The 24188-nt window shown below is 39.4% G+C and overlaps 1 protein-coding gene and 1 non-coding gene across 2 annotated transcripts; both read left to right on the plus strand.

The window, feature by feature from the left end:
* Nucleotides 1-3519: 3519 nt before the first annotated feature.
* Nucleotides 3520-16986, plus strand: LOC120856438 (lysine-specific demethylase 2A-like). Its single transcript, XM_040231732.1, has 5 exons — nucleotides 3520-3746; nucleotides 3848-3963; nucleotides 8046-8172; nucleotides 10028-10422; nucleotides 16951-16986. Exons 1-5 carry the CDS (start codon nucleotides 3551-3553, stop codon nucleotides 16960-16962), a joined length of 846 nt encoding a protein of 281 aa, XP_040087666.1. The 5' UTR covers nucleotides 3520-3550; the 3' UTR covers nucleotides 16963-16986.
* Nucleotides 8438-8509, plus strand: TRNAE-UUC. Its single transcript has one exon. It is a non-coding gene; the product is annotated as a tRNA-Glu (tRNA).
* Nucleotides 16987-24188: the final 7202 nt, after the last annotated feature.

Raw genomic sequence — 24188 nt, forward strand, 5'->3', positions numbered from 1 at the left:
CCCATTTCTTTGCAGCCAATTCTCAGAACTGTAGCAGCTCATGTCCTGGGTAGACTCTGGTCATCGTGTAATTAGCTTTTCCACTTGGTGTTTTAGTATCTATAAGACAGCTCACAGGGTGTGGCTCAGAGTATTATCTATAGCCCTTGGGAAAAAACTAAAGACTGTTTTCCTTTGTTTCAGCAGCATTTCTCACTTCTCTGATTAAACTTGTTATTAAACTAAAGTTATCCACAGACAAAAGGCACGCAGAGGACACGGGGGAGGAGGTGGTGGCAAGGACCATAGGGTCCTGCTCCGTTTCAAGACTAGCAAATATCAACTTTCAAGATACTCTTTTCTTTTTCTTATAAAACAAAGATTTTTTTTTTTAATTTCCACATCTCAGAGGTACACACACACATGCAGACACACAAAGAAAAATGATGATTCCTTTGGTGTTCCTTTATTGTTAACCATTGGATTTATTTGTCTACATACAGTCTGTTTCATCCATTAGACCTCTGAGTGGCAGGGAGCATGTCTTACTGGACTTTGAATCCGCTGTGAGAATCCTGGTGTAAAATAAATTTAAAATAACTGTATAATTATTTTATATATTATATTAGAAATAATTTCTGTTTTACCAGGACTGAGCCTGAGAGAACATGGCTTATCCAAAGTCTCTGACCTAGTAAATGGCAGAGCTGACACTCAGATACGAAATTTCTTATTCCAGATTTGGCGTCTTATCCACTATATCTAGGGCTTCCCTAGTGGGTCAGCAGTAAGGAATCCACCTGCAATACAGGGGCTGCAGGAGACATGGGTTCAATCCCTGGGTGAGAAGGATCCCCTGGAGGAGGGCATGGCAATCCACTTGAGGATTCTTGCCTGGAGAATCTCATTGGCAGAAGAGCCTGGTGACCTGCAGTCCACAGGGTTGCAAAGAGGTGAACGTGACTGACGCGACTTACCACACATGCGACTATATCTAAGATATTAATGATATCTTGCATTTTACTCAGTCAGGGAACATTTTTTAATGGTCTACTAAAGTGAAGAAAAACTAAAGCGCCTCTTGAGGAAAGTGGAAGAGAGGAGTGAGAAAGTTGGCTTAAAGCTCAACATTTAGAAAACGAAGATCATGGCATCCGGTCCCATCACTTCATGGCAAATAGATGGGGAAACAGTGGAAACAGTGGCTGACTTTATTTTTGGGGGCTCCACAATCATTGCAGATGGTGACTGCAGCCACGAAATTAAAAGATGCTTACTCCTTGGAAGGAACGTTATGACCAACCTAGACAGCATATTAAAAGGAGAGATATTACTTTGCCAACAAAGGTCTGCTTCGTTAAGGCTATGGTTTTTCCAGTGGTCAGGTATGGATGTGAAAGTTGGACTATAAAGAAAGCTGAGTGCAAAAGAATTGATGCTTTTGAACTGTGGTGTTGAAGACTCTTGTAAGTCCCTTGGACTGCAAGGAGATCCAACCAGTCCATCCTAAAGGAGATCAGTCCTGGGTGTTCATTGGAATGACTGATTTTGAAGCTGAAACTCTTAATACTCTGGCCACCTGATGCGAAGAGCTGACTCATTTGAAAAGACCCTGATGCTGGGAAAGATTGAGGGTGGGAGGAGAAGGGGATGACAGAGGATGAGATGGCTGGATGGCATCACCGACTCAACGGACATGAGTTTGGGTGGACTCCGGGAGTTGGTGATGGACAGGGAGGCCTGGCGTGCTGCAGTCCATGGAATCGCAGAGTCAGACACGAAAGAGCAACAGAACTGAACTGAACACAAAATAAGATACAGACCTTCAGAATTCACTGGCTGGCTGTGGTTAAAACTCTGGGCTTCCACTGCAGGGACCATGGATTCAACCCCTGATTAGGGAACTAAGACCCTGCATGCTGCACAGTGTCGCTGGCCCACACCCCCCTCTCCACCCCTCCAAAAAAGATACAGCCCTTGCCTTTGAGATACAATGTTTATTATGGAATTATCTTTACCATTGCGGAAGAAGAAAAAAAATATGCCTTCAATGGTTCATACTAATGAACCATTAGTAAATAATATATTGTTACCTTCAGGAAATAGGCTTTTTTCATATTAGACTCCACAGCTTTCTTTTGCTTTTATCCCATCTGGTAACTAGGCCATTTCTGCATGTGTTTTCCTGGAAGCTTCACACGTCACTTTACTAATTCTCATTTGCCACAAGGGTCATTCTGATTTTGATATTTTTGTATAAATTCAACTTCTGCTTCACATTTTCAATTGAAATTCCGAAATGTTGCGATATATGAATTTATCATCTTCTAATTACCTTGGTTCTTTCTTTTGTGATCTGGGCCTGGTACTCACTTCTGTTAGTCACTGATAGATCACTGTTCTTTTCTCCCGCTTTACGCTATGCCAACTAGTCCTATGTGTGTGCTCAGTCGACAAGTTGTGTCTAACTCTTTGCAGCTCCATAGGTTGTAGCTCAGAGAAAGCAATGGCAACCCACTCCAGTACTCTTGCCTGGAGAATCCCATGGACAGAGGAGCCTGGTAGGGTGCAGTCCATGGGGTCGCAAAGAGTCAGACTTCTTGGCTAGAATCCAGTAGAAATTGGTATCCATCTAGCCCATTTTCCTTTTGCCAATATTGGCACCAGTACTTAGTAAATTTCAACAGTCCTGTTTCTAGATTCCCAAAGCAGAATTCTCCAAATGAAGGCAAGGAAGTGGTTCTAAGAGGAAAAGATAGCTTCTCGACATGGAAGTATAGTAAATAGTAGAAGGGAACACAAAGTGCGGCGAGACTGACAATGAAATCAGTCAATTGGGATCCAGACCAGTTTTTCCTGGATAGAGGCATTGGTCTGAAATGCAGCCAGAGGAAGCCTTTAAGTCCTGTATGGGGATATAAATAGATTTCGAAAGATTATTCTCATTCATAAAGCCTTATATTCCTGCTTCTGAGAGTGCTTCTGAATGCTGTTTGAGAATGGAAATGTAGAATTAATATCAGAGGTTTATAGTATTACACTCTTATTGTTACCCTTTTTTTTCTTGTAAGTAAAAGCATTTATGAGAGAAAAGTAGAACTGGAATGAAAACAGATGATGCTTTTAAGTGAGGGCTGAATTAGAACAGCTGTATCTCCAAATCCAGAGTCACTTTGTTTACTTTAAATCTATTTAAATGGTGTCCTGAGTTTTGTCCTTTTGATCTTGGTTACCACCTTGGAATCAAGCAACCTAGGCCTGTCTTTTGAAGATACTGTATACCTAACTAACTGAGGCCAGCCAGCTAGGGGCAAGGAAGGGACTGCCTAGGTGACAAGCTTAATGCCCTCCTTCACTCTGAGTCCTGTATAGATTCCAGGTTCTACAATCAAACCCCAGGGAAGCCCTAATGCTGTTTGATCAAGTGGAGGACAGAAAGGTCTACTTCCCTGAGGCCTCTAGAATTTCCCAAATGGTCAGGTTCTGTAGGCTTGGAGGATTGCTTGCTTCTCTTCTACCTGTTGGTCTTACATTTGTACCTGTTTTATCAGTTGAGGGAGACGACTGGGTCATGTCAATGGCTGTTAACAGAATGAAGTTTTTTAACCCACAGGTCTTCTGGCTCATCTTCCCTACAGCCCACAGCCTGGAGCTGTACGAGAATTGGCTGCTGTCAGGGAAACAGGGAGACATCTTTCTGGGTGACCGGGTATCAGATTGCCAACGCATTGAGCTCAAGCAGGGCTATACCTTCGTCATTCCCTCAGGTAAGCAAGATGGAGAAAAGTGAGTTGTCTACTCTAGCCTCTGAGAGAGCCACACTACAGTGAGTGCTTACAGCCTCTGCCCTCCGTTCCCTTTCTCCTAGGCTGGATTCACGCTGTGTATACTCCTACAGACACATTGGTGTTTGGAGGCAATTTTTTGCATAGCTTCAATATCCCCATGCAGTTAAAAATATACAACATTGAAGATCGAACACGGGTAAGTAACTAAGAATTAAATGCGAAGAGGTTTCATATATCTATTTTTACTCTTACTGTGTAACACTCACACTATTGTACTTTAACATATAAATGTGTACACTGCCTTTCTCAACTGAGGTTCCATGACAGAATTAAACTTTGTAGAAAATGATTTGTGTGTCTTATTTTGTCAGTTTCCCACAGGGTGTTACATAGCTGATAAATCATCCAGGATATATAGGGGAAAAGTTACATGCAGTAGATACCTTAAGGCAAGAGTTGACAAACTTTTTTGTAAAGAACCAGACAGTAAATATTTTAGGCGTTGTGGGCCATACAGTATGTGTTACAAGCACTTACTCTGCCTTGTAGAATGAAGCACTTAAACAAGTGAGGATGGCTCAAATATAATACAATTGTATTTATGGACACTGAAATTTGATTTCATAGAATTTCCTTATGTCACAAAATTCTTTTAGTTAGATTCTGCCTTACCCCCCACCACTTAAAAGTGTGATATGTTAATGATTGACAAATCTTGGAAAAGCTATGAAAGTCTTAGTGGTACTGGTCTATAAACTTTTTGGTGGATTTGAAAGTTTTCAGGATTAAAAATCAAAAAATGATTAACGAAGAAGTCATAATTTTTAGAAGGAATGGTTACTGACTAATGATCAGTTAATCATTTTGGTGCCTATTTTGAAACATGTATTTTGGTTAGAGCTACCTATTATATAAATATTATACATAAGAGACAAGATTGTTGCTGTTGGAGTTACAGAGATTGCCCTGTTAGAATTAAAAGAGGATACAGTGCTTTTAAAATAAATTTTATAGAAGTGAATTTTATAGAATTTTATAGCTTGTTAAAAGTAGTGAAACTACAGAAGATATAATAGTAGTTTAGTAAGTTTGAAATTAAAGTAACATGGAGAAGGCAGTGGCGCCCCACTCCAGTCCTCTTGCCTGGAAAATCCCATGGACGGAGGAGCCTGGTGGGCTGCAGTCCATGGGGTCGAGAAGAGTCAGACACACTGAGCGACTTCCCTTTCACTTTTCACTTTCTTGCATTGGAGAAGAAAATGGCAACCCACTCCAGTGTTCTTGCCTGGAGACTCCCAGGGACGGGGGAGCCTGGTGGGCTGCCGTCTATGGGGTCGCACAGAGTCGGACACGACTGAAGCGACTCAGCAGCAGCAGCGGCACTGAATTCCACAGGTTACTAATCATATCATCTGTTCTTCGGTTGTTATGATGAAAGAGGCAACTTCTGAAGAAGTACTTAGTGGATGATAAAAGTGTTATAAATAATAAACGACAGAGTCCCATCGTATAGCAAAGGGAGCAGCTCTTTAATATTCTGTGATAAACCATAATGGAAAAGAATCTGAAAAGGCATTTGTATATACATATAACTAAGTCATTTTGCTATTGTAAATCAACTATACTTCAGTAAAATAAAAAATTTTAAGTGTTAAAAAAAAAAGAAATTAAAGTAACAGTAAAAATAGTTAAAATGTTTTAAAAGAGAAAAATCACATAATTTCATAGTAAAATACTCTTATTTGACTCAAAATCATTTTGCAATAATACTATCTATCTTGTTGTAAGATTCAATCTGAAAATACTTTTAAAAAGCATTCCCTTTTTTGGCCAAAAATTGCCATTATGCCCATTGCTTAATTGTTTGCTCAGTTTGAGGGAAGAAAGGGAGGATATATATTCAATACTGTAGGTAAAATGAGCACCTTAACTCTGCATGAAAAAGTCTCCTGCAGACTGTTAATCTGGTAATAACGAATCTTGGTTTGTCTATCTAATTTTCCTAGACTTTATCAGAAAATGTCAAATTTCAGTATCTGACATACTATTCCATTTTTCCTAAATATGACTTAATTCTTTCCTTCCAAATAAGGAACTCTCTGTGTCTCCATGAAATTTCACTGGGTCCTCTACATATGTCCACAGAGGCTTTTTTTTTTTTTGCTTTCTACACCCAAGCTTTTACATTGCCAGTACCAACCTGACATACATTTATTATGTTACCAACTTCCTTAAACTTAACAGAGTTTAACGTAAGAGAGAATGTGTATTGCCATTTCCTTTTCCAAGGGGATGTAGAATATGTTATAAATTTAATGCAGTGTTAGCTACTTTTGCCATGCCAGTGTAGAAATATACTATTTGAACTGAGTATTGGTAAGACTGTTGATAGTGCTTAAAGGTTCAATAATTTTATAATGAATATTAAAAACTTTTTTTCAAAAATTCTAACCCAGCCTTAGAAATTGATGTGCTCTGTGGTGTCTAGCAGCATAGGTAAAATGTAATGGGGTAGTTTGGGTGTATGGTGTCCTGGCTATTATTAGTTCAGTCTCTTGAGTTCCAAGTGAAAATTAAAAATGTAATGCCCATTTTATATTTTATTTTATTTTTTAAAACTTAAAAGGCAAACAGAAGCGCAGTGTATTATGTTTAATTTGAGGGGGGGTCAATTATCTATTAATTCTTGTGTTCCCTCCTGCTATACCTGAAGTAAATTAATTTTATTTTCAAACAAGGGAGGAGAAACTTCTTCTAGTTGTTGAAGCTGTAGTGGCATCAAAGACTAAGATTCAGAGCCTAAAGCCTTTGCATTGGAAAGCTAATGAGAAGTACATGTCTCTCCTGCCTTGCAATGAGGCAAGTGATCTTATTCCCCAGTGATGCCCTGTGACCTAGTGAAGGGTTTTGAAAAGGGATGTCCATCTGAGTCTCCTCGATTTGGAAAGATTGCCTGACATGGAGCTTTGAAAAGTAGGTGGGAACATTCTCAGGAGTTACATATTCAGATCAATCTTAAAAGTATTGCTTTCCTTATCCTTTTGAAAGAAGCCCTCTCTGAAAGAAGACAGGCAGAATATACAAACACAGCTCAGAGATCTGGCAGGTTTGGTTCAGTACTACTGCAGGAAAGTGAATACTGCCAAAAACTGAATCACAGGAGTATTTTTCTTTTTCCAGTGCATAGAAAAGCTATATTCACATTATACATAGTCTTTTAGTCATTTTACATTACTTGTTGTCTGTTAATGTACAGTAGCATTATATCTTTTAAAAAAAAGTATGTACTTTAATTTAAAAATACTTTATTGCAACAAAATCCTGTAAAGCAGTTGTCCTTCAATTAAAAAATGATTAATTAAAAAAACAAAAAAAATAAAGATAGACAAGAGTTAAAACAGGAAAAGAAAACACTTTATTGCTGAACAGTGCTAGTCATCATCTGACAGATGCAGGGTTGCTACAAACCTTCAATTTGTTTTAAAGAAAAAAGGCCACAATATCTGTGAAACTCAGTAAAGCAAAGCACAGTAAGATAGGGTATGCATGTATTCAAGATCATCTCCATGGTTGATCTTGCTCAGTGATTGATCCATGCTGATTTGTGGGTTCCTTGACCATGATAAATCTAAAGGGCAATTATTTTTATTATAATTCACCTGGAATAATTTCCTACTATTTTGGGGAAGAATGGAAAGAAAGCTAAAGATAGCAGCTGATGAGGCCACATGGAATAGTAACCTGATTTGCGGACATACCATCTTGGTAGAGTACAAACTGTGAAGCAGGCAAGCTGAGAGCTAATAGTGGGAGGAAATACTCAATCTGGTGTCCTAGATGAGGTATAGCTTGGGAATGCATCTCTAACCGTACTTTCATGTATGTAAGGACATAATAAAAACATTTTCCACTATATTCTGTGTTTCATGGCCTTCTGATTCAGGTACAGGCAAGAATGGTTGATATATACAATAAGTATATTGTGCCTTAATAACATTTTATTGTCTCAAAACTTCTTTTTGATGCATTCCCACTCAACAAGACAGCTTCTTGATAGTTCTAAATGGTCTTTCCAAGTACCTGTTATCTTTAGTGATGATTTCCCAAGACCAACATTTTTTAAGTTGAGAGATTCATTTAAATTCTTGCTCCACATGGCAACCTAGGATTACATGTTAACTAGAGTATTTCCTGGGCTAATTATTGGAGTGATTGTCACTCTCTTTCCTGAAAAATTGTTATTAGCTTGATTTTCTCATTATTTTGTTCCCACGTTAGGTTCCTAATAAGTTCTGCTATCCATTCTACTATGAGATGTGTTGGTACGTGTTGGAGCGATACGTGTACTGCATAACCAACCGCTCTCACCTAACTAAGGAATTTCAGAAAGAGTCCCTTAGCGTGGGTAAGTGTTCCACATACATGAACTTTCTTACTCTACAGGACTGAGGATAAGGCCAGGGATATTCCACAGGCTATTCCCCAGTTGTTTCGTTTTTATGGTTTATCTTTTTACTTATCTACTTAGAAGTACTGAATCCATTCATTGAAGTTTAATACAGCTACAGTTGATCTTCCTACCCAGATGTGATTTATTAGGGCTAAATGAATATTCTGGATCTCATCTGGTGTTAGTACTTTGCTCTTCAAAAAAGTAATCAGTTGGAAATTCCCTGATGGTCCAGTGGCTAGGATTCTGTGCTTTCACTGCCGTGATCCAGGTTCAATTCCTGGTTGGGGAACTAAGATCCTGCAAGCGGCTCTGTGTGGGCTGGAAAAGTCTTAACATGTTTTATTGTGTAAAGAATGGTCTTTGGCACAAGAAAAACTAGGATTGCATCATCAGAGTTACTCTTACTGTATTTCAGGCACCAAACTAAGCAGTCTGTATACATTAAGTTATTACCTGTGAGGTGTATATATCATCCATATTTTAGAAATGGTGACATCAAGGTTCAAGGAAATTAAAAAACTTGCTCATGATCTAAGAGTTAATAAATGGGAATGTTACAACTTAAATCATGTTGGTAAGATTCTAAAATGTGTATTCTTCTGAGTTTTAATGTCTCCCTAACTTACATCAGGAGAAATATTTTATTGGATGTCAAGGTAGTTTCAGTTATATATTTTTAGGCTATTCCATGCCTCGAAAATAAAGAGGAGCCAACACTGCCATATCCTGTGGTCATGTAAGCAAAATACTTTTTGGCCTTAGCATTTCCTCTGAGGATAATTGATGTTGTCATTTGAAAATAAAACATGCTCAACAATATGTGAAAGCAGGATACAGAATTGTATATACAGCATGATCCTAATTTTGTTTAAAAATATGTCAAGTTTTAGTTATACACATATGTATAGAAAAAGATGGAAAGACAATCCATCACACAGTTGTTTCTCCAAGGGTGGAGAAATAAAGGATGACTTACTTCTTTGCACCTTCCTGTATTTTCTAAATTATTAATAGTCAGCATTTATTACTTTCATAATAAAAGACTACTTAACATTTAAAAATTCTTCTTTCAAAACTTTGACTATCAAAATCTTTCTTTTAAAAAATATTCATGTTATTTTATTAGCCATGTTGCTAAGATTTTGATTCCAAAGCTTAATTTTATGGCCAAAATTTTAAACAAAGGTGATTTTTAAATATATGTGCTTCATGTTTTTGTTGTTTAGTTACGAAGTCGTGTCTGACTCTTTTGCAACCCCATGGACCGTAGCCTGCCAGGCTCCTCTGTCAATGAAATTTTCTAGGCAAGAATACTGGAGTGGGTTGCCACTTCCTTCTCCAGGGGATCTTCCCTGACCCAGGGATCGAACCCGTGTCTCCTGCACTGGCAGGCAGACTCTTCACCACTGAGCCCCCTGGGAAGCCAGCGTGCTTCATATTAGTACTAGTCTTTTAAAAGATAATGAGATCATAACCCTTAAATTAAGTTTGAACTTGAAACTCACTTACAGCTATTTTCATGGGTAACTTACTTTCAGCACAGTTTATTAAAGACTGCACCCTTCCCAATCTTTTAAAAATCCAGTTGACTGTTGCCTCAGTTGTCCTACTAACTCAGGATCCTGTTTTTACCTGTAACTGATTTTCAGCAGTAGACAAATGGGTTGGAATAGGGAAGACCATTTTTAAACTGGGGTGACTTTGTCATTTATAACTTCAGGGCCCCTCCCGTACTACCCGTACTATCTCTTGTTGATCACATGGCCAAGTGGCACATTCATACCACATTTTTTCTTCATACTGGCAGATTTGGAGTTAAATGGGTTGGAGTCTGGAAACGGGAACGAGGAAGCAGTAGACCGAGAGCCCCAGCGCTTGAGCAGCAGACGTTCTATCCTCACCAGCCCTGTGGCCAATGGGGTCAACCTGGATTATGATGGACTGGGCAAAACCTGCCGAAGTCTTCCAAGTCTGAAGAAAACTTTGTCTGGGGACTCATCCTCTGACTCTAGCCGGGGTTCCCAGAATGGCCAAGTGTGGGATTCCCAGTGTAGCCCCCGAAAGGACCGACAGGTGCACCTGACCCATTTTGAGCTTGAAGGCCTCCGTTGCCTTGTAGATAAATTGGAATCTCTGCCACTGCACAAGAAATGCATCCCTACAGGGATAGAAGACGAAGACGCTCTCACTGCTGATGCAAAGGTAAGGGTTCGTTGTGTTGCGTAACGGCTGCTAATCTGGCTAGGACAGTCAGTTTTTGGATTCTGAGAGAAAATTCGGGAGTTTCGGGTGATCTTGGTTCAACCAGAAAGAAGAGTGTGTGTGTGTTTGGGCTGTACAGTGTTTCAGTTCTTAGAATGAGGTTAGGTCCCTATTAGGAAAATGCGAACATCTGTATGTTGTTAGGATTTAAATCTAATCTTAAAAATGCAGATTACAGGCTGACCCTAGAAAAAGGGTGAGCCTGAGAAAAATGTTTATATTAAGAAATATTACTTAGAACTTAAGTTACACTCTGATAAAGAGGCCTATTTCAGAACAAAAATGGCCAGTAAAATCTCTAGCAGTCTTATCCCAAGCACATTTGTTGTTGTTGTTCAGTTGCTGTTGTGTTCAACTCTTTACAATCCCATGACTGCAGCATGCCAGACTCCCCTGCCCTTCACTGTCTCCTAGAGTTTGGTCAAGCTCATGTCCATTGAGTCAGTGATGCCATCCAACCATCTCATCCTCTGTCATCCCCTTCTAACACTTGCCCTCAAAACTCCAATACTTTGACCACCTAATGCGAAGAGCTGACTCATTTGAAAAGACCCTGATGATGGGAAAGATTGAAGGTAGGAGGTGAAGGGGATGATAGAGGATGAGATGGTTGCATGGCATCACCGACTCAATGGACATGAGTTTGGGTAAACTCCAGGAGTTGGCGATCAACAGGGAGTTCTGGCGTGCTGCAGTCCATGGGGTTGCAAAGAGTCAGACACTACTGAATGACTGAACTGAACTGAGCTTCAAATTTATCTACATTAAGACTTAAATACTTTGGGGTAACTTCTGAGAAAAGTGTCATTTTAAATGTAATTCATCTTACTACCAAATCGAGTTTCTTCATGTTGTATATTTTTCTTCTTTCTCAGTAAGTCTCCCAGCATTCAGTTCAGTTCAGGCGCTCAGTCGTGTCTGGCTCTTTGCGACCCCATGGACTTGCAGCACACCAGGCTTCCCTGTCCATCACCAACTCCCTGAGCTTACTCAAACTCATGTCCATTGAGTCGTGATGCCATCCAACCATCTCATCCTCTGTCATCCCCTACTCCTCCCACCTTCAATCTTTCCCACCATCAGGGTCTTTCTCAAATGAGTCAGTTCTTCACATCAGGTGGTCAAAGTATTGGAGTCTCAGCTTCAGCATCAGTCCTTCCAATGAATATTCAGGACTGATTTCCTTTAGAATGGACTGGGTCTCCTTGGTGTCCAGGGGACTCTCAAGAGTCTTCTCCAACACCACAGTTCAAAAGCATCAATTATTCAGCACTCAGCTTTCTTTATAGTCCAACTCTCACATCCGTACATGACTACTGGAAAAACCATAGCCTTGACTAGACGGACCTTTGTTGGCAAAGTAATAATGTCTGCTTTTTAATGCTTAGTAATCTTCAAAGTCCAACCCACTCCTTATATATTGGTCTCAAAGAAATGAATTTATTTTTAGAGAATCCAGATTTGAACTGTCTGAACTGGAGAGAGTTCTAGTAAATCTTTCCTCATATATCTCATATGAAACCATTGGGGACTACCCCAGAGGTCCAGTGGTTTAGACTGAGCTTCCACTGCAGGAGACATGGGTTCAGTTCCTGGTCAGAGAACTAAGATCCCACATGCCACCTGGTGTAGCTAAAAAAAAAGTAACTGTTAATACAAACACAAAAAAGTCTTTAAATCACTGTTTGGAATTATGTCTTCAGAGCAGGGCATGGGTATGTGTATTAGAAAGCTAGTTAACCATTTGTAACGTCTTATCTTTAAAACCTTTTGTATAGATTGTTTTAAGCCACAGAAAAATTTATAAGGAATACTTTATGTGACCTTAAGGACCTTGGTTAATTCACTTTAACTTTCTGAGTCTCAGTACCTTTGTTTATTGAGGCTATTTCCCAGAATTATAGTATAAAGATTAAATGAAATACTATAAGTGAAAAAACTCAGTAAACTATACAATATAAATTTCTAGTTTATGAAGTTATTTCACCTATATGATTTCTCTTTTTTAAACATTTTTTGGGTAATATTTATTTAAAATTTTTGTTTATTTTTGGCTCTGCTGGGTCTTGGTTGCTGCTTGGGCTTTTCTCTAGTTGTGGCAAGTGGCAGCTACTCTCTAGTTGTGGTATCTAGGCTTCTCATTGTACTGGCTTCTCTTGTTGCAGAGCACGGGCTCTAGACACATGGGCTCAGTAGTTGAGGCTCCTGGGCTCGAGAGCACAGGTTCAATAGTTGTGGTGCACAGGCTTATATTCCATTGTATGGATAAAACAGAATTTGTTTATCCATTTATCAGTTGATGGATGCTTGGGCTGTTTCTGCTTTTGTGAATGGTGATGCTATGAACATTCATGCACAAGTTTCTGCGTAAACATGCGTTTTCAGTTGAATATCTACCTAGGAGTGAGATTCCTGGGTTTTAAGATAACTTTAACATTTTGAGGAACCACCAAACTCTTTTCCACAGTGCCCACTTCCCACTAGCAGGTGTATGACAGTTTTAATTTCTCAGCAACACTTGGCTGTTTTCAACATTTTGATTATGGCCCTTCTAGTGGGTATGACGGAGAAGGCAATGGCACCCCACTCCAGTACTCGTGCCTGGAAAATCCCATTGGGTGGAGGAGCCTGGTGGGCTGCAGTCCATGGGGTCACGAAGAGTCAGACACGACTGAGTGACTTCACTTTCACTTTCATGCATTACAGAAGGAAATGGCAACCCACTCCAGTGTTCTTGCCTGGAGAATCCCAGGGACAGGGGAGCCTGGTGGGCTGCCATCCATGGGGTCGCAGAGTCAGACACGACTGAAGCGACTTAGTAGCAGTAGCAGCAGCAGTGGGTATGAAATGGTGCTTCACTGTGGTTTTTTTGTTTTCGGCTACTCTGTCTTTTGACTGGAGAGTTTAAACCATTTAAAGTAATTACTGGTAAAGAGGGACTTACTTCTGTCGTTTTGCTATTTTCTGTATGCCTTATAGGTCTTCATCCCTCATTTCCTCCATTACTGGCTGCTTTCGTATTTTTTTCTTTTTTTTGTAGTTAAACATTTAGATTCCTTTTCTTTTTTGGGGGGGTATATTCTCTAATTATTTTCTCCAATCTACATTTTCTGTTCTTTATTTCAATTATTACAAATTTTTGTACCTACTATTAAGTTTCCCTTTGTAATTCTTTATTCTTGCTTCACGCTTTTTTTTTTTTTTTAACCTTCAGTTCAGTTTTTTTTTTTTTTTTTTTTTTACTTTACAATATTGTATTGGTTTTGCCACACATCAACATGAATCTGCCACGGGTATACACGTGTTCCCCATCTTGAACCCTGCTCCCACCTCCCTCCCCATACTATCCTTCTGGGTCATCCCTGTGCACCAGCCCCAAGCATCCTGTCTCATGCATCCAACCTGGACTGGCGATTCATTTCACATATGATATTATACATGTTTCAATGCCATTCTCCCAAATCATGCCACCCTCACCCTCTCCCACAGAGTCCAAAAGACTATTCTATACATATGTCTCTTTTGCTGTCTCACATACAGGGTTATTGTTACCATCTTTCTAAATTCCATATATATGCATTAGTATACTGTATTGGTGTTTTTCTTTCTGGCTTACTTCACTCTGTATAATACGCTCCAGTTTCATTCACCTCATTAGAACTGATTCAAATGTATTCTTTTTAATGGCTGAGTAATACTCCATTGTGTATATGTACCACAGCTTTCTTATCCATTTGTCTGCTGATGGACATCTAGGTTGCTTCCATGTCCTGGCTATTATAAACAGTGCTGCGATGAACACTGGGGTACACATGTCTCTTTCAATTCTGGTTTCCTCGGTGTGTATCCCTAGCAGTGGGATTGCTGGGTCATATGGCAGTTCTATTTCCAGTTTTTTAAGGAATCTCCACACCATTCTCCATAGTGGCTGTACTAGTTTGCATTCCTACCAACAGTGTAAGAGGGTTCCCTTTTCTCCACACCCTCTCCAGCATTTTTTGTTTGTACACTTTTGGATAGCAGCCATTCTGACTGGGGTGAAATGGTACCTCATTGTGGTTTTGATTTGCATTTCTCTGATAATGAGTGATGTTGACCATCTTTTCATGTGTTTGTTAGCCATCTGTATATCTTCTTTGGAGAAATGTCCATTTAGTTCTTTGGCCCATTTTTTTATTGGGTCGTTTATTTTTCTGGAATTGAGCTGCAGGGGTTGCTTGTGTATTTTTGAGATTGTCAGTTGCTTCATTTGCTATTATTTTCTCCCATTCTGAAGGCTGTCTTTTCACCATGCTATAGTTTCCTTTGTTGTGCAGAAGCTTTTAATTTTATCTAGGTCCCATTTGTTTATTTTTGCTTTTATTTCCAATATTCTTGGAGGTGGGTCATAGAGAATCCTGCTGTGATTTATGTCGGAGAGTGTTTTGCCTATGTTCTCCTCTAGGAGTTTTAGTTTCTGGTCTTACGTTTAGATCTTTAATCCATTTTATTTTTGTGTATGGTGTTAGAAAGCGTTGCTTCACACTTTCAATTGACTTCCCAGGTGGCTTAGTGGTAAAGAGTCTACCTGCTAATGCTGAAGCCGGAGGGGCATGTTCGATCCCTGCATTGAAAGATCCCTTGGAGGAGGGCATGGCAACCTACTCCAGTATTCTTGCCTGGATAATCCCATGGCTAGTGGAACCTGCTGGGCTCCAGTCCATGGAATTGCTGAGTTGGACACGACTGAGCAACTGTTCGTGAATGCACAGATGTTTTCAATATTATCCCTTCTCTCCTTGAGGCTACTGCTTATGTATGTTTTTTGTTCTGTATATATTTTTTTATCTTCTTGTACTGTAATTTAGTCAGTTTGTTGTGTTTCTTCTTATGTTCCCCAACTATGTAATCTTTTCCCGAGTTCCTATTTGTCTGGGACCATCAGCTCTGTTGGCTAGGTAATGGGCACCATGGAGAAAGGCAAAAAGCTAGACTTGGTGTTGGTCATCTTCTTCTATCTACCTTAGAGAGAACTCCTTGAAAGTGAAACCAATATAGAACAAAGAGTAGAGCTTAATGATAAAGAGGAGGAGCTGTGGTAACACTGTTTCCATGGTTTCCAGTTCTACCTGAATTCAGCTTCACAATTCACTGAAGTAATGTTTCTTTAAGCTAGTTTGAGTTGCTTCTGTCTCTTGATAATCAAAATAGCCTTCACTAGCTCAGCTGCCTTTATCATATACTAAATTTCATTATGTATCTGGTCCAGTGAACTATCTATTCCTACACAAATATCATATTTTAAATTTAATTGCTTTAGATAGGAGTTCTAGCAGTCTTTTTTTTTTTTTTTCTTTTCAAGAAAAGACTGTCTTTGGTTTCCCACGCACTCGTCTTTTTTAACATCCTTAATTTCTTATTTGGCTGCACTGGGTCTTCGTTACTGTGCATGGGCTTCCTCTAGTTGTGGTGAGTGGGGGCTGCTCTCTAGTTGTGTGGTACACCGGCTTCAGTAGTCGTCGTTCATGGGTTCTAGAGCACAGGCTCAGCAGCTGTGGTACATGGGCTTAGTTGCTCCATGGCATGTGGAATTTTCCCAGACCAGGGATCGAACCTCTGTCAGACTGACAGCCAGGTTCTTAACTGGGCCGCCAGGGAAGTCCTGCACTCATTTTCTTTGATGGAATGGTTATATACATCTCAGTGTTCTTCAGAGAAACAGAAATAATACACATGCACATTTTTGGGGGCAGAGGGGCATACTTTTGATTAAAAAGGAAAATGAAGTTTCCACATATTTGGAAGAAAACAAAAAATGGTTATAACTGCTACTAAGGAAGAACTGAGCAGGCACCAGTACAAGATAATTAAACAAGATGGATGTAAAAGCATAAGCCTATTTGAGGCAGCAAAGTGGGTAGTCCCTGGAGTTGATATAGACTTCTTCAAGGGACACACTGGTAGAAACTCAGGTGGAGTCAAGTAAGAGAACGAGAGAGAGCTTTTTGGTTTTATATGCATATATAAATTTAAACATGCATGTTGGATACTTTCAGGGTGCTTCTTCTCCTGAAGATTCTTGTAATGTCACTGGAAGTAATAAATCGGATAACTTTTTATCCATCTTGGTTTAATGGCTATTTTGTAAGTTTGCATGAAGAAAACCATGAACTAAAAAAAAGAGCCAAGGAGGCTCATAGGGAGACTCACTTGAACAGTATTCCATGTGAGCTGGCCTGGGACTGTAGTAATCTAGAATTATTTTTCAACTTGCTTATTGCCCTTGCCATCTCCCTAGAAGATTTGGCCTGCCTAGAAAGGAAGTAGAACAACATTAACATCATTTCCTAGATATAAAAATGGATAAGATGCTTACTTTTTACTTTCCTACTTTTTAATGTTTCTAGTAGATGGTAAGCACTCAGTAAACTGGTGGATAATTCATACTGATACTTTTAATTTCATATTGCATATCTAACTTATATGCAGAGTACATCATGAGAAATGCTGGACTGGATGAAGCACAAGCTGGAATCAAGATTGCCAGGAGAAATATCAATAACCTCAGATATGCAGATGACACCACCCTTATAGCAGAAAATGAAGAACTGAAGAGCCTCTTGATGAAAGTGAAAGAAGAGAGTGAAAAAGTTGGTTTAAAACTCAACATTCAGAAAACTAAAATCATGGCATCTGGTCCCATCACTTCATGGGAAATATATAGGGAAACAATGGAAACAGTGAGAGACTTTATTTTTTTGGACTCCAGAATCGTTGCAGATAGTGACTGCAGCCATGAAATTAAAAGACGCTTGCTCCTTGGAAGAAAAGCTATGACCAACCTGGAGAGCATATTAAAAAGCAGAGACATAACTTTGCTGACAAAGGTCCATCTAGTCAAAGCTATTGCTTTTCCAGTAGTCGTATATGGATGTGAGTTGGGCCATAAAGAAAGCTGAGCACGGAAGAATTGATGCTTTTGAACTGTGGTGTTGGAGAAGGCTCTTGAGACTCCCTTGGACTGCAAGGACATCCAACCAGTCCATCCTAAAGGAAATCAGACCTGAATATTCATTGGAAGGACTGATGCTGAAGCTGAGACTCCAATACTTTGGCCACCTGATGTGAAGAGCTGACTCATTTGAAAAGACCCTGATGCTGGGAAAGATTGAAGGCAAGAGGAGAAAGGGATGACAGAGGATGAGATGGTAGGATGGCATCATCAACTCGGTGGACATGAGCTTCGGCAAGCTCTGGGAGTTGGTGATGGACAGGGAAGCCTGGCGTGCTGCAGTTCATGGGGTCAGAGTCGGATATGACTGAGCGACTGAACTGATAATGTTATACCTACTACTGTCTAGGTCTTTACATACCTACTAATATATTACCAACAATTTATTGTTAACAGAAAATATCTTTTGTTCTAATTTTATCAAAGTTTTAAAAATCAGGCACAAAAGTTAAAGCTTTAGCAATGCTATAGTATTTGATATCATTTTCTTAATTTGATATATTATTCTGTTGCATTTCATAAATAAATTTCCTAGTATTAAAACATCTTTACATTCCTGGCATGAATTCCAATGGGAAATAGTTCACCATTTAGTAACATTCTTACAATAGAAAATGTCACATGTAAAAACTGAGTTAACAATACAATGAATCCCTAATGTACCCATCACCTAGACTCAACAACTATGAAATCATGGCAAATTTTTCATCTTGATCCTCACATATTCCCTCTCTTCTGATTATTTTGAAGCCTCAGATTACATGTTGGTAATTTCATGACTAACAGCTTAAGTAGTCACTAAGCTTTTCTCTAAAGGTGACTTTTTAAAAAACACATAACCACAATGTCATTATAAATATCCATTTTTTTCAGTTGCTTAAAGGTCTAAACATGGTCTACACAATTTGTTGATATATGACTCCTACTTCTAAAATAACAGCTTTATCGAAATATAATTCATATATCATAAGATTCTCTTTTGAAAAACTATTTTCTCTTTGGCTACACTAGGCCTTCGTTGCTGCACTTGGGCTTTCTCCAGTTGCAGTGGGTGCGGGCTTCCAACTGCGGTGGCGTCTCTTGTTGCAGAGCATGGGCCCTAGGCGCCTGGTTTTAGCAGTTGCGGCTCATGGGCTCTGGAGTGCAGGCTCAGTAGTTGTGGTTCATGGGCTTAGTTGCCCCACAGCATGTGGGATCTTCCCAGGCCAGGAATTTAACTGTGTCGCCTTTTTAACCACTGGACCACCAGGGAAGTCCCTAAATCCCCTCATTTTAAGTGTACAAATCAGTGACATTACCCCCAGGACTGTAATATAATTTTTTTTTTTTCAGGTATACATATACATGTATCCTTTTTCAAATCCCATTGCTCTTTTAGAGGATCCTCTGCCATTTTTTCCTTGTTAGTTTTTGTTAGAAGTGTTTATCCTGTGCAGTTTCCCAGGATTTGGACTTTGCTGGTTAATCCCATTGATGTTAGTAAGTTCCTCTGACCACCTACATTTCCAGTAAACAAGCAGCTAGATCTAGGGTTTTGACAAGACTCCAGACTGAATTATTTGGTAAGATTCATAGCTAGTGTTATATCAGGCAACATCCAGTCAGGAGACTGGAACCACATGAGTTATCTGAACTATACGACTAGAAAGGCTCAAGAGCACCAAGAAAGTATTACAGGCTGCTAGGACTGGGAGAGGAAAAAAAAAAAAAAAGTTGAAATTAATACTTAGCAGCCTGATAGAGTCCTATGGAACGGAAATTCAGAAAGCTGAGGATGCCGTTCTTCAGTTCAGTTCAGTTCAGTCGCTCAATCGTGTCCAACTCTTTGCAACCCCATGAATTGCAGCACGCCAAGCCTCCCTGTCCATCACCAACTCCCAGATTTCACTCAGACTCACGTCCATCGAGTCGGTGATGCCATCCAGCCATCTCATCCTCGGTCGTCCCCTTCTCCTCCTGCCCCCAATCCCTCCCAGCATCAGAGTCTTTTCCAGTGAGTCAACTCTTCGCATGAGGTGGCCAAAGTACTGGAGCTTCAGCTTTAGCATCATTCCTTCCAAAGAAATCCCAGGGTTGATCTCCTTCAGAATGGACTGGTTGGATCTCCTTGCAGTCCAAAGCTAGTGCTAATATCAATTAGGAAGTACACAATGTCTGACTGTATTACTGATATTAGCATAAGTAATCATTAAGGTAATAGTCTAATTTTACTCATTTAATTCTCTCAAAGCTTTATCACCTCTTACATTAATGCCTCTCCTATTAATCTGGTTATCTGAACCTTATTCTAATAGATTACTCATGGAGGATTCATGGAAATAATGTTCTAGGAGTTAGAACACTATTGTTCTAACTACTGATGGTAGCCTGTGACTTTCTATGCTTGAAAGTCCATTTGGTTGGATATAAAATCCTGTTTGGGGACTTCCCTGATTGTCCCATGGTTAAGATTCTGTGCTTCTAATGCAGCGGTGCGTGGCTGATCCCTGGTCAGGAAACAAAGATCTCGCACGGTGTGACCCCACCCCCGCAAAAAAGAGAAAAATCCTAAGTTCATGGTACTCCATTATCTTTTAACATGGTGTCACGATCAGAAAGTATGAAAATGATCAGATTTATCTTCCCTATAAGTGACCTCCCCTTGCTTTTGTTTGAGGGCCCGGGCTCCCAGGGACTTTTTCTTTTAAAAAACCCTTTCAAAGTTGTTTCTTTTTTTTTTAGGCCATGACTCAGTACTGGCTCTTCTGGGTCAATGTTCCTAGGTGTACAGTGTGTCTTTCCAGTATATAAAGTATTTCTAATTTCAAGCAAGTTCTCTTGATTCAGTGCATCAGTCAGAGTTCATTCAGAACAGAAGCCATACTAGTTATCTGAACAGAATATAAAAACATACTAAGTATAAATAGGTTACTGAAGGGATAAAAAGAGAACATCAAAATATCATGGTAGTGGTTTTTTAGTAGCTAAGTTGTGTCTGATTCTTTTGCAACCCCGTGGACTATAGCCCACCAGGCTCTCCAGGTAAGAATACTGGAGTGGGTTGCCATTTCCTTTTCCAGGGGATTTTCCCAACACAGGGACCAAATCTGTGTCCCCTGCTTGGCAGGCAGGTTCTTTACCACTGAGCCACCAGGGAAACCCAAGGAGAGAGCACCTAATATCCTGAAATGAGAGAACAAAGAAAGGAGAATTAGAAGAGCCTCGTAGAGCTGAAAGTTAAGACAATGAGGAGGGATGATGCTTGTGCTGGTCTCTGAGCTTGGACCTAAGACCAAGATCCCTGAAAAGGGGCTGCTTATATCTCTGACAGTAGGCATGATCAAAGTGCTTCAAGTGTTAGAAAAACTGCAACCTGATTCAGCTGAGGCTAGGGAAGGAAGTGCTGGATGTAACAGCACTGGCTGGAATAATGCTCACAAGAATCACAAGCAGAAATAAAGCCCACAGAAGGTAGACAGGATGGAACATAATGCTCTTTCCTTCCGACCTGCATTCTCCCTCTAGTGACCCCCTACTGGCAGAGGCTAATACAGCTAGAACAGAAATGGGGTTAGAGAGTCCTGTATTTCGGATACGACTGAAATGACTGAGCATGCACTTAGAGCAGAGACGTGCGGTGTTCCAGCTTCGTCACCACAAGACTGAGGAAAGAAGGGTGGCTGTATAGACAACAGCATAATAACCTGCACCAAGGTTTTAGTATCTGCTCTTGTCCATTGCTTTGGATTTCTTCGCAGACTTTTTAATGGATATCAGGTTTTCAATGAGGTATCACTCTTCCCGATTTAAAACATTTTCCTTCTTTCCATCTATTTCTCTTAGGCTTATTCACTTTTGAGTTCCTTCTCGTTTTCACTTTGACTTTTATTCAACTTCTAATACTTTTCCTGAATTCTTTGCATTTGTTTTTATACCTTTTATCCACTCACCCGAGCATTTCTAATTCTAGTTTACATTGTTCTTTTACAATTTTACCATTTAACCTTCGTTTGAAACAGGTTGTTTTGTAAGGATTTAGTTTTATATTCTTATAATTTTCTATCATATTCCACAATTCTACTGATCAGTTTTACATACTTTTTAAAAAGGGACAGAATAACTTTTCTATTCTTGAGGTTCATGAAATATATTATTTTCTCAAAGTGACTGAAATAAATGACCTAGTTCTGACAGCTGCTTCGTTTCTCCCCCACTTCACTCTGTTCTTTCCTTTGCCCCTATTGTCCCTTCCTGCTGAAACCGGTGTCTAGAGCCGGCAGTTTCTCCTTGAAAACGTTGTTTTGGAAGAAAACTTACATTTGTTAGTTTCAAGACAAGTTTGGAGTTTAGCAATCCTCTTAAACACCTGCATATTAGCAGCTGCAGGAACCTTCACTTTTTGCGGCTGCTTTGAAACTGGCCTGCCACACTTTCCTGTGGCAATGTTTTGGGAGATCCCCTTTTCTCAAGGCCATCAGATGTCCCATTGCTTTTTGTCCATGACCTTCCACACAGATAGCTGGCACTACTCAGGTTTTACAGCTGCTTTTGAGTTTGTCACTATCTGGTCTTATTTTGGGATTGGGGGGATACCGTGTCACCAAGGCTTGCTACAGATGCCATGCATAGATTTTTGCTTTTATGAAGGAATCTGGGAGATTAATAAGAGTATGCAGCTATTTCTGTCATCTTCTATTCTTCAATGTACTCCTGGTAGTGAATTTTTTATTTAGAACATCTGTGATAATAACATATAAAAGGTAGTAGAACATAGTGATTAGAAGCGTGAGTTTTGGAGTCACATTGTCTCGGTACAAATCCTAGATTCACCCAACATTTACTAATTATGTGATCATTAACTTCTATGAGTTAAGTTTCTTCCATAAAAGGACTGGTTGTGAAAAGAGAAATAACAATAAGCACTGAGAAAAGTACTAAGGTTATATAATAAATATTCAACAAAGAAAGTGCTGGTTTTTTTTCCTTGGCTGCACTGCATAGACTATGGGATTTTAGTTACCTAACCAGGGATTGAACCTGGACCCGCAGCAGCAAAAGTGCAGAGTGCTAACTACTGAACCGCCAGGGAATTACCAAGAATCCCATTTTAATTATTGTAGTTCTCATTTTCCTCTTTTTTAGTTCTAAATTTTGTATTACTGACTTTACACTACTAAAAAGTAATATAACATTTGGAAAAAAACACCCAAGCTTTTGAAATCACAAATGCAAACTGCTAGAAAATAATGAAAATGAGACAAACGCATGGTAGGCAAAGGAGACTTCAGAGGAAAGGTCACAGTGTTAAGCACGTTCATACAAAACAGAAAGAAATGAAAATGTATGCAATAAGCATGGAATACTAAAGATTAACTCCCTTCTATTAAAGTAGAAATCAATGGATTTTTTTTTTTAAAGAGTAAACTGACAATATTAAATGTTGGCAAGGATGTTGAACAACAGATACAGATATTACGGGTGGGAGTAGAAAAATGGTTCAACTAGGAGTCTAATGCACAGTCTTGACCCATCAAGTCTACTAGAAAGTAAGTACCTTAGAACAGACCTTCCCAACTTGTGGGCCACTGAAGAGAGAGTTGGACCACAAAGGCAGAGTGCCCAAGAATTGATGCTTTAGAACTGCGGTGCTGGAGAAGACTCTTGAGAATCTCTTGGACAGCAAGGAGATCAAACCTAGTCAATCTTACAGGAAATCAGCCCCGAATACTCACTGGAAAGACTGATGCTGAAGCTCAAACACTTTGGCCACCTGATGCGAACAGCTGACTCATTGAAGATTCAGACACGACTTGGCAACTGAACAACCTAAGTGGCCTCAGCTCTTTCAAAGCCTCATCTTTTATCTTACGCAGCATAAAAATATTTTCTGTATTATCATCTATCTATATGAGTTGCTAAGCAACCTCCTCTAACATCTAAGTTTCATGGGAGTCAAGGCCTTATTTTATTCTCTGCCGGATCTCTGCCGCCTAGAACAGTGTCTGGTGTTTCATACATGCTGAAAAAATATTTGCTGGATGTACAAGTGTATACCACATACAAAAAGGATCACTGCAGTATTATAAAAATACAGAATCAGATGATATAAAATGCCTATTTAAATAAAGGATGAACATGTATATTCATATAATGGAATGGGGAAGGGGACAACAGAGGATGAGACTGGCATCATCCATTGGTTTGTGGCATCAGATTCCATGGACATGAGTTTGAGCAAACTCTAGGAGACGGTGAAGGACATGGAAACCTGGCCTGCTGCAGTGCGTGGACTGCAGTCGGACAGGACTGAGCCACTAGACAAAACCAAATTCAGCAGTCAGAATGTATCAACTAGAAACCCATGTATACATCTCAAAGTGAAAAAGGCCAACTCCAGGAAGATAAGTAGAATGTAACTTAAAAGTTTTATATAAAGTTTATAATCAGGTGGAGCAAGGCTATGTATTAAGTATAAAATTATATATGCATGGGATGATGCACACCAAGTGTAAAGACAGAAAAAGAGTTCTATCAGAATTATTCCAAAAAAGTCACATTCTCATAGATTAAGAATTCCTACTGTCATCCAGCTATGTGTCAACCAAAACCACAGTAAAATTTAGTTTTAATGTTTAAATGTGAGATTTCACAGAAAAGGAAATTCAAATGAGATTTAATATGATCCCTATCAAATTACCAATAGTATTTTTCACAGAACTAGATCAAAAATTTCAAA

This window comes from Oryx dammah, unplaced genomic scaffold, assembly GCF_014754425.2.
Source record: "Oryx dammah isolate SB20612 unplaced genomic scaffold, SCBI_Odam_1.1 HiC_scaffold_28, whole genome shotgun sequence".
Lineage (NCBI taxonomy): Eukaryota > Metazoa > Chordata > Mammalia > Artiodactyla > Bovidae > Oryx > Oryx dammah.